At 34.1% G+C, this 11,826-nt stretch overlaps 1 protein-coding gene across 1 annotated transcript; it reads right to left on the bottom strand.

Annotated features, from left to right (window-relative positions):
• Window positions 1–815: 815 nt before the first annotated feature.
• Window positions 816–7,148, bottom strand: LOC123865779 (juvenile hormone epoxide hydrolase-like). The gene is made up of 7 exons (XM_045907011.1): window positions 6,996–7,148; window positions 5,822–6,019; window positions 4,631–4,879; window positions 3,407–3,553; window positions 2,673–3,018; window positions 1,726–1,957; window positions 816–1,023 (listed from the first exon to the last, which is right to left on the bottom strand). Exons 1-7 carry the CDS (start codon window positions 7,083–7,085, stop codon window positions 816–818), a joined length of 1,470 nt encoding a protein of 489 aa, XP_045762967.1. The 5' UTR covers window positions 7,086–7,148.
• Window positions 7,149–11,826: the final 4,678 nt, after the last annotated feature.

The following is an 11,826-nucleotide window of genomic DNA, read 5'->3' as shown; positions in this document are numbered from 1 at the left end:
ATCATAAACATAAATATTATTTAACAGCTACCTTACGTAACAATAATATTACAAAATACATAAATTACTTACTAATAAATATGAAAAAGTTTCCAGGAAAAAGTTTCTACGGGTAAAAGCTGTTTATATTTGTCATATTGAAAACCTAACCTATAAAACCAATGCGAAACTAAGCCACGAAAATCGTCAAACCAATAACTCACAGATCTGCCTCTAGTTAGCTCAATTTTAAAGCTCCGAATTCTACCACACGTTAGGTAGGTATATGTTTTTTTAATCTGGCTTCCACCAAATAGGGAACTCTGGAAGTCCACATATAAAGTTTGTAGTGTAATATTTTATGAAATTGATGAAATGGAAAACGTTATAGGCATTCTAATTGATTCCTTGAAACCAAATAAATAATACGTTTCTTACCAGTATACCTAAGTACTTTCAAAGTCCTGATAAAGTATTAATTATAAACTTATGGAGTTTTTTTCCTAACACAATACTAACACAATAATATAGTAAGAAACTATCTAGTTAGCTTTCTAGGACTACAAATCCGAGGTGAAATCAAATAAAAAAAGAAATAGCAAAAGGCTTGCCACCAGTTAACTTAATTTTTAAGCTTCCGTCGAGATTCACGGTAAAAAATGGTCATATTTTAAATCATACCTGGTTGTCCTACAACGAAAGGTAAAATGGCGTTTTTAAAATAATTGTTAGCAATACCTATCAGTATAATATCCAGTAGTAATATAACTATAACCCAAAAACTATAGATAAGTAAAAATATAATAAAAGATTTTACAAAAAAAAACTATTTATTTTTATTCTGTTTTACTCAAAAAATTCTTTACAGCCTTAAAAATATCATCAGCTACTTCGTTCGGTTTCTCAAAGGACGCAAAATGGCCACCGTCGTCTAGATTTGTGACGCCTACCAGGTTCGGATACTTCCATCGGAGGATGAAGTCAGGTTGGTGAATGAGATCGTACTTCGTTCGAAGGCCCCATGTCGGGACAGGGGTCGGTATTCTGAAAGAACATCATTATGTCATTACCATCGATGTCGATGGTCATTACCTATAAATCAGCCTATAAGAGCGCATTTTTAACCCCCGACCCAAAAAGAGGGGTGTTATAAGTTTGACATGTGTATCTGTGTATCTGTCTGTGGCATCGTAACTCCTAACCTAATGAACCGATTTTAATCTAGGTTTTTTTTGTTTCAAAGGTGGCTTGATCGAGAGTGTTCTTAGCTATAATCCAAGAAAATCAGTTCAGTCGTTTGAAAGTTATCAGCTCTTTTCTAGTTACTGTAACCCTCTTAGACCAGTGCTGATAATTTTTGAAACCCAAAAAAATATAGTAGGATGAAATTCAGTAGAAAAGGCGGGGAATATGATATAATATGATACTTTTCATCCCTAAGTTCTCACGGAAATTGAAATTACTAACTTTCCTAATAATTACTCAATATCCGACTGAGCCATAGAGAAGCTTGGTCGGGTTTAGCTAGCAAGGTATACCTACCTAATGTTATGTAATTCTGGGGTGTAAATATTACTTAATAAAAATAATATGAACGTAGAATTACTGTAAGGAAGTATGCGGAGCAGTTGAAAATGAAAACTAGATTTCCCAAGAGTTAAGAAGCTCTATCATAAAGGTCTAAGTGAGAACCTTGGACCGAGTCCGAAGCGAACGCAAAAAGTGATAAGAAAATTGGAATCTTACCTTGTAAGAGCTTCCTCTGTGTCGTAATTGTCAATTACTTCCTTATACAATCTCAGAGATGTAGTGATGCTGCCAGTGGTCCAATACATCAGCACGTTGTCAAGTAAATCCATTTTATTGAATGTGGAAAGGCCACCATCTTGGATGTTCTTGTTGTTAGGATTAGTGAAGAGTAAATATTTCTCAATAATATAAGCTCCAAGTCCCAATGGAGAATCTTGAAGAGCTATGCCTAGAATACAAATAATAATAACCATTACAATTCCGTATGGACCTAATATTTTGTTATTGTTATTAAGCTAACAATAATACTGATTTCTCGATAAATAATTTATTATTCATCCCAACAATCAACGAGACCAACATCTTATTGCGGTCTCTGAGGTAAATAGCCAATATAGATCATTAGGTCATTAGTATTTGGTTAGCTCTTGGTTGCTAACGAGCGTTATACCTACCTATACAAAATGGAATAGGCACCTAAATTATAATGCATATCTTCATATTATTATTCCATAGAGAAAGAATTTAAATATTTTGCACCTTCCCTGTATTGTAGAAGTAACACGATTAGGTAGGAACACACCTACGTAGGTTATATTATAAATCTAGTTTTTGCCCATCGCAGCTCTCATCCATATGCATTTAGGTTTTCGATAATCTATTGGAGCCTATGTCTTTACGGATGCTAGCTGTTATCTCAACTTTTCAAATTAATTGAGTAGTAAGGCGTAAAAAAGTACTAAACTAAATGAAAATTTTAATTTGGATTTACATAATATAATATATATGAATATTGAAGTACGGGCGATCATTGTGATCTATTCTCGTTTGTACGTTTAATCCTACATCTACATCATAGGTAAGATTTGTGTACCTATTGTGCCCTAAGGGCCTACCCGCGAGTCCAAACCTCAGCTTTGGTCGTTCGTTTGAATAAAACTTACCTACAGTATCCGGCTTTGTACTTTGCAAATGTAAGTAACCAGATTCCTCTAAAAAGTAATTCATTTTATCTTTCAAAGGGTATACTTTATCAGCTAAGTCTCCTGCTATGTATGTGGGGAATACAGCTCCTAATATCAACGTCAATTGTGCCAACTTTGAAAAATTTACGGGGGTGCTAGTGTGAAAGCCAAGAACTTGTTTTGGGAATATAGTGGCGATGTGAGAACCGATGGTACTGCCGATATCTTCTCCGTGTATATAAAATTGTTTGAAGCCAATTTTCTCCATGAGGTTTCTCATGATGATGGCTATCTGATACGTTGTTAGTCCTGGTCTGACTGCCCCCTAAAATGAAGAGGATATATTATTTTCCACGAATATTTACTAGGTACTACGTTAACACTACCAGTGCCCTTAGGAACACACGTGCTTGGTGGAAATTAGTTCATGGGTAATTATAAGATTCAAAATACATAACTGCACTTTTCTAGTGTCAGATAATTCCATCACTTGATTCATCATCATCCCACCCATACTACGCTCACAACTGAGCTCTGGTCTCCTGACTTCTCTCTGAATAAGAAGGGTTACCATAGTCACCACGCTGGTCAAACGAGGGGAGAACTCTTAGGCATGAATGTTTCCGCACGATGTTTTCCTTCACCGTTAAAGCGAACTCTCGTAGGTATTTAGCCAGGAGCCCCTTGCATAGAAGATCGACGTCGTAACTTACTTGGGAATAAGTAAAGCCAGGAAGACTTGGTGCGATAACCTCAAATACGAAATTATGTCCCGCTCTAGGTGTGGTCAGAAGTGGAATAATATCATAGAAGTCCTTCACCGAACTCGGCCATCCATGAAGCAGAAGTAATGGAAGGACCTGTAAAAAATAAAATTGTTGAAGTCAATGGGTCTATGCATAGTGACGGAGTAGAGTGTAGGCGAGTATTTTTTGATGCGATTTTCATTTTTGAAGCTTACTTTAAGCTGCTTTTTTGCCCTGCAGCTCTACTTCATTATACAGGTGTGCGTTGCACTTGTGACTTCGTGGTATACGTTGATCCGAGTGTGTGGTAAGAGCTGGTTGGCTTGCCAATGGGTGTTGGCTTCGGAATTCGGTGCACACATCAAAGGATCTAGGCCTTATTTACAAGTATGATTGACAAGTTAGCTGGTACTCGCCGAGTGCGTTGGGTCAATGTGAACGGGAGATCTTTAATTTTATAATTACTAATATAATATTTGAACCCACTTAATCATTCAAAGTTGTTCAAACTTCAAACAAAATCCATGAATATTACTATTTCTAGGAGAGTTTCTAATAACTATTTAAATTCTAATTTCCAACGCTTTCATCAAATAATATTCATAGACATTTCAATATAAATAACATTCAACATTCCTGTTCATCTAGGAAAATAAAATCACTCTAACTAAACTTCAGTTTTCATTATTTCTCCGCTAATTTATTAGATTCCGTTCTATCGATCCCACCCACTTTGGATTCAGTCATTGTGCTATTGTACGTGGCAGATTTTTAAATCACTTTCCTATAAAGAAAATTGTGTAAAAGAATTTATTATCTCACTACCTAACCTAACTACCTGTCTTGTTTTCTTATAATACATTTTCTAAAGAATAAAATTTTTAAAATGAGTAAACAGATTTAAATAACTTATTACCTATTCATTAATATCTAATTAAATAAAATGTGCATCTTTTTATCATCATACGATTTTTCTAATGAAATAATCTAAATACTTCTGGATTAGTTAATAACAAGTAAATACTTTATAAAAATTAATTTTAGTAGATAATAATTTATTAGTAAGTAATATTATTCATGACAATAACATTAAACTTTGCTTTGAAATATTTGTTTATATTTTCAACTAAAAAATCATCATTCTATCATCTATCTAATTCATCTAGAAAAAGACTTCTAAAAACTTCCTACCTTAACATTGTCCGTAATTTCAGGTTTCACCCTAATAAAATGTATATCCAGGCCCTGGACATTTGTCTTAAAATGGCTATATTTATTCAGATATCTCGCCCGCTCCCTGTAATTATATTTGAATTGCCAATGGGCAAATATCTGGCCTAGCACATCAGAGTTGATGCCATATTCCGAGGATTCGTTAAAGCTTTTGATGCGTGTCGCTCGACGATACGATTCAAATTTTCTTCGCAGATTCTCTTGCATCTGAAAAATTGTAAAAATTCAAACAGTTAAGTATACAAAAGTCGTAAAAATTTATAAATTAAAATTACGCGTCCTATTTATGCATTATGTATCAAGTATAAAAAATGTAAGAGTGGTTTTTCGCACGTATTGACCTACGCTGATGTTACATTTCGTGCTTCAATATACCGAACGCGTATACACGCGGTCAATCTGGCATGTTCACTAGTACTCAGTGGGGCAGACGTTAACAATATGGATTCAGGTCTTTCGTCCTGACGAGTTCCGGAAATACCATATTTAATTCTAGCGCATACATTCTCAGTGTTGTTCTAGTGTAAAAAGCTCCATTGAGAGCGAGAAATTCCCGTAGGCCCTTAGGGTACCACGGGTACCCTTGTAATACCTATACCGTAGACCCACCAGTGTGTCAAAGTGCTTCGACCAGGGACACTCTAATGTTGCAATTGAAAAATCCCTGAATTGAATCAAACCAACATCAAAACAATGAAAAAATAAAACCATAAAATACCTAGTTAATACCCAAAAGCTAAACAATCTTTCATAATCCGAGTAAAGTTATAAACAATGTCTAGTTCTAAAATATTATCAAAACCTTGTTAAGAGTTTAATCCAAACTTCGGCGCTCTAATTAACGAAAACTTATAATTGGCTTTACTTTCCTTCATTTACAGGCTTTTTGGTTCACCGAAGTTTCATAATCTTTACGGAATACGCAATTATTCGTCGCGGAAGAGTTATTATAACATTTTGGATACAAAAGAGATGTTTTGACTCAATGACATGTTTGATAGTCTCTTTTATCTCATAAACTAAGAACTATCTCAATGTGGATTGAGATATTTGTAGAACACACTGTTGTTAAGAATATTAACCAATGGACAGTTAGTGTTTTGTGTTTTGACTCACTATTAAGTTACACTCAAATTAAAAGTTACTTACAGAATCCGATAAAACAATTCTATAAGGTCTTATAGAACTGTCCTGAACTTTGGTGTTGTTTGGTCCCCACCACACATTCAAGTCGAATTTAGGTAAAACTGGAACAGCTACTATGGAGACTTGAATGTACATGTAGAGCTGGTATAGTAGTACCAGTAATATCACTCCTACTATGATTTTTGAGAGTATTCCTGTCGTCTGAAAAAATTGAGAATATAGTAATTGAAAGTCCATAAGGATCAATGAGAGAATAAGATGAACTGAATCAGTTCATTTTCTTTGCCATAACAGATGGAGCAGAGAATAATTCAGATATTTATCATGTAAAAGTCACTCATTACATTAGACGGTAGGTTATCATATCAGTTTTAACAGGGCTCCCTCCGTCACTTACTCCATACAATCGTAGTTCCAAATTCATTTGAATATTAAGTAACCAAAGTCCATGAAATTTTGCAGACATATTCTAGAAACTAATATCTGTGCCTGTGATGTTTTAGATTTTTCTAAAAATATGTAGTTTTAAAATTACAGGGGCTCAAAGATTTGTATGTGAATTTTTAAGACCGCGTAACTTTGAAGCCGAATATTTGACGGAGAGACCCCTCTTGACTGACAAAAAATCCTATAGGAACCGTTATACACCCGTAACCAGTTTTGTTATATTATCGTACCACTATGTTTCTGACCCCATACCTACATATAAAAATATCCGACCTCTCTTAAGGGTAGCTTATAGATTTTCATCAACACAGTTTATTTATTATTATCGCTGACCCACTACAGAACACGGGTCTTCTTTCAGAATGAGAAATGTACCATTAGACAGGTAAATTTCCAAAACTGACCGCATATAGGTACCTATATTGTGAAAACCTTTACAGTTATAAGTACAACATATATGCTCCGTTTCATCTGCAAAGGTTTCCTTTTCATGTAAATCTGTGGGTATACATACCCTTGCAATTTATACGTATACAGCATCCTTGAATTTCTGGATTGAATATTTCATTATACCCGAAGAATACCCATTCACGCCGTTGCCAGAATAAATCCGAATAATTATTTTCAGATAAGTATAACCTTAACGAATATTAATTATTAGGTACGGCCCTCAGATAATAAATATGTAGCGCTAGTAAACTCAATCCAAGCGAAAGTTGTAGGTACTTACTGGATAGGTTTTGCTTAGAATAATTTTCTCTTGATCACCTTCAAATGAAACGGATTTCTTCCTTTTCACCTCATTTTTCTTTAGCGGCATTTTGCCTTACCGAAACTACTTAATTACACAGTTACTTGAGCAATTCGACTTTCTTTTATTACAACTATAATGATACTAAAATCAGAAGCGGTTATTATCTAATCAAATTACACATAGAAAACCGGCCAAGTGCGAGTCAGACTCGCGCACTGAGGGTTCCGTACTCGGGTATTTTTTCCAACATTTTGCACATTCGAGGTTTCAGATTTATTCCTGTACTTGTGCTATAAGACCTACCTACCTGCCAAATTTCATGATTCTAGGTCTATGGGAAGTACCCTATAGGTTTCTTGACAGACAGACAACAAAGTGATCCTATAAGGGTTCCGTTTTTCCTTTTGAGGTACGGAACCCTAAAACACCAAAATGTGTTGTTCATCGATTACTTATGTGTTGTTATCGATCTTATCCGTACTTAGATAAGGTATGAAATTGATCAAATTAATCCAATCAATAATCCTGATTTCATAATTAGGCTATTATAGTAAGTTGTTTTAACAATGACGTGGCCATTGTCGCTTTTATCAGCTTCTGTGAGTGATCTTATTAATTTTGAACTATAGGAAGAGTCTTTTCATTGAGAATAGATCCTACGAAGGTCTGTTAATTGAACAGGTTAATTTTGAAAGTAACAAATTTGACACCATATTGTGTGCATTTAGATGTTAAAGTTTTGATACAACACGATACGAAAGTGCCATTTTTGGTTCTTCGCACCACGTCTGTTCCAATTTCCCGTCATCCTAAACGTTACATCACACTTTAATACATGGTCTCATCTGAGACACAGAACAGTTTTCTAGGTCATTCGTTTCAGCACCGCCTTTCAAAAGCTCCCCTTGTATACGCTACAGTACAGTCAACAACAAAAAAACTTTACATAAATTTATTATACCGGCATGGTAGAATCTTGACATATTAATCGTAAGTGGCACATGCTGTCTTACATAAAATAAATAAAATTTATTTCATTTAAATTCATTTCATTTTGTTACAATTAGATACCTAATAATTAATAAATAATAATTATACCTAATAAATAATAATTGTATTTAAAAATTGTGACAAAAATAAAACATGATTATTAGATTATTACGCAATTTTTTCTAGTACTCTATTGTTATGCGTAGTACCGCAATTAATTATAATGCGTTAACAACTATAGGTACATAATATAATTGATAATAATCTAATAACAATAAAATGCAAAATGTATATTTTTAAATTAAATATAAAAAATTATGTATCCGATATCACATAAATTATAAATTAAAAATACACATAGATTTTTCCTTCATCAAATATTTAATTTTCAACCAAAATTTGTATCACGTTTTTGTAAAATATAGAAAATTTTGTCTTCTTCTTTTTGACCTTATGCTACCTCTATTATGCTGCGACTCTACGTGGGTCGGTATAACATTTGCCTTCTTCTTCTACTCACTTCTGTCATCTGCTAACGCTTTTTACACGCATATTATATCCTATTTCACGATATCCATCCACCTTTTATTTGGTCTTACTCTCCTTTTTATTATTTCACATGCACTGTGAACACAAATTATAATATAATAAAATGTTATATTATAAATTGTTATGTTCTATTATACTATAAGCTGTTTATTTTATGTCAGCCAACTGTACCGCTGGAACAAAGTACGCTGACGTTATTACAAGACGCAATATCATTTTCATACGAAGAAAATTTTATCAAACATGTTTATAAATTCAGTTGTACCTATAGGGAGACAATTTTGCAGCATCTTCATACAAAAAATAAAAAAATATTTTATAGATCCCTCCTTTTGCTATAAGGAGGCACATAATATTATTACCACGACACCCAATAAACACCGTAAAAGAGCCAAACTTTTGAGTTTTGACGCAGTAATTAATATAATACGAATAGGTATAGGTACCTTAGACCATTTTATATTTTATTTAAACTATTTCAAAGTCTTTTTTAATATTCAACAATCGTACAAAGCACTCAAAATATTTACATTGATAAATCAAATCTAGAGGTTTTTACTTATGAGTATTGAGTACCTACATTAGTTATTATTATATTATTTTCGTGAGAACACTTTGCCAGACTTCTATAACGTTCACGTAGTTAGTAGCATTTAGAAAACTCACACAAACATTTCAATTTATTGATTTGTACACTTTGTACAATTAATTATGATAATAATGTGAATTATAGTCAAATTGAAGTTCAACATTTTATTTTTTATTATTCTCCATTATGTAATAAAGTTTGTAGTTTTTCTAGTTTTTTGTAGTTTGTAGTTAGTCTTTTTTTCTCCACACAAATAATATAAAAATTACAAAACAATCATTTTGTACAATTAATTTAGTAAATTGAAGTTAGGTACCACAGACCACTTTACCGAATCCTGTCAAAAAAATGTGTTCAAAGAAGTGGAACACAAGACGAAGATCTCAGAAGATACTTTTAATTAAAAACCCTGCTTTCAATTAGCGCGGAACTGGCCTGATAGTGTTACGTATAAATCTGACACTGGGAAAGTTATGGCGACTGGGAGAATAGAGCGTTTAAGCCATTTAGACAGCGTCACACTGTTAAATAAAATAATATTAATTTCCACGTGTCCTATTCTTCGTAGGTAAATAAAACTGGTCAAGTGTTATGGAATCTCTTCCATCGTTCAAGATATTTTTCATTTTCATTTTGAAATTTTTATTGTTTGTTGGAGCGGCCACTCTCTACTTCTTACCCTCCGTCCACACACTGCCCGTGCGGCATGGGAACGAGCGAGGAACGGAGGCAGAGAGGTAGTGTGGCCGCGTTACTCGCATGTTCCTCGTTCATGCCCATCGCTCCTTGTTTTGTCAGTAAGTATGCAAAAGCGTGCACCGGTGGCGGTCACGCTGCCACAGTTTCGACGTCCATCGCGTTGCAAAGGCAAGCGAGTATAGCGACCTAGTGCGGCGCGCGGCGTCGCGATTAATAAAATTGCACGAGTAGAGCAGTGTGTGGACGGGGGGTTACGGTTCATGAGATACAACCCACTGATAGACAGACCGATGAACAGACAGACGTGTGGGTGTACAGAGCGTCCCCCCGCCTCATACTCCGATTGCCATCTCGGCCTGTCGCGTACTATAGATTAATAGTTAAAATAAATATATAAATTTAAGTTTATACTAACGGAAATATACGCACCGAATTGAGAAACTCGTCGCGTTGCTAATAGCTTTGTTTGAAGTTAGTTAAAATAGATAACAATATTTTTTATTTAATTCTAAATAAAATAAAAATATGCGAATGTGTTTCTACACTAATGATCTGGCGCCCGTACTTTCTGTACTGAAATTCTTGTTTACAAGTTTAGTAACTTCTTGTGGATTCAACGAACTCTACTTTATCGTGAATGCGAGGGAACCTTACGTAATTATTTTGTCAATTTGTCACAATTTTTTATTATTCAGATTTATTATCATCATCAGCAATCAGAATCACCTATGGACGGCTACTACTGACAACGGGTCTCCTCTCAGAATGAGAAGAGTTTGGTCATAGAGTCTATGACCAAACTCTTACTAAACTTGTAAACAAGAATTTCAGTACAGAAAGTACGGGCGCCAGATCCTTAGTGTAGAAACACATTCGCATATTTTTATTTTATTTAGAATTAAATAAAAAAACTCATAGTCTACCACGCTGGCCAACAGCAGATTGGCAGGTTTCACTTGAGAACATAATGGAGGATAGGTTTGCATGCATACAATGCAGGTTTCATCACGATTGCTAAAAACGCACGTACACCTAACAAAAATTAAGAAGTCTATGCAAACGTGGATTTCGGAAAACGATGACTAGGTAAGTATCATGCGACTGTAATTCCGCTTTTAGCTAAGATTCCCTATAACTCCATAGAGAAGATTGCCTCTAATAAATTTTTCTTGCTGACCATTATTTAGGGTAAAAGCTGCAAGATAACTAATTTCCCATATCAGATAAGAAATTTATCTGAGATAGAATGGAATGTTGCTACTATAAGAAAGCACATTTTTTTAGTTAATAGTGCATTAATTCATTATGAAATATTTTCACGAAAAGACTATGTTCATAAAAATATTAAGTACCTACCATCTAATGTTGTAAATATAAGTATTATATTGAGCAAAGCAAATAAATCACGGGCGATGGTGTTAATTCATCAAAGGTTTGCAAAAATTTGCACGAGGGATTCTATTCAGTGATTAGCTTTTATCCGTTCCATCATCCAAAGATCTTTATTAGATCTTACCTTTATAATATGGGACCACTATGATGGCATAACCTATCATAATATAAAAAAAGCATTCGTTCAAACTTGTTCACCCAATTAATATAGTATAGTATATGCGTGTAGTGTGCGTTAATATGTAGTAGGTATGTATATTTTGCATCGTCGATATGACGATCCAAAATTCCAACTCAACACCTAGTGGAGTAAATAAAGCCGTAAAATAGCCAATCTTAGGAAGTCCTCAGAAACAGCTCCGATTTTGATGATTTTTTTTTAAATTCTTGTTTTTTATACATTATTTAAAATCAGAAACGTTTTGAAGCGGGGAAATAATTTTTAGTATTTTTTTATCCATATGTGCGATATTTATACACGAAGTCCAGAAAAACGCTACCTTCTCTTTGAGAAGTTGTAGAGGAGATCAAATGCTACAAATGACCTTCAAACACTTATGGGTGAAAACCGTCCGTTTTTGAGTTATT

Source organism: Maniola jurtina, chromosome 5, assembly GCF_905333055.1.
Source record: "Maniola jurtina chromosome 5, ilManJurt1.1, whole genome shotgun sequence".
Taxonomy (NCBI): domain Eukaryota; kingdom Metazoa; phylum Arthropoda; class Insecta; order Lepidoptera; family Nymphalidae; genus Maniola; species Maniola jurtina.
The sequence above is the reverse complement of the archived record's forward strand: the minus strand, read 5'-3'. Positions and strand labels throughout refer to the sequence as shown.

Coding starts and splice junctions, on each gene's coding strand:
- LOC123865779 (XM_045907011.1), bottom strand. CDS start 7,085: ATGCCGCTAAAGAAAAATGAGGTGAAAAGGAAGAAATCCGTTTCATTT. Junction 3,554..4,630: donor AAATTACGGACAATGTTAAG/GTAGGAAGTTTT, acceptor TATTTTTTACAG/GTCCTTCCATTACTTCTGCT. Junction 1,024..1,725: donor ACAGAGGAAGCTCTTACAAG/GTAAGATTCCAA, acceptor ATGTTCTTTCAG/AATACCGACCCCTGTCCCGA.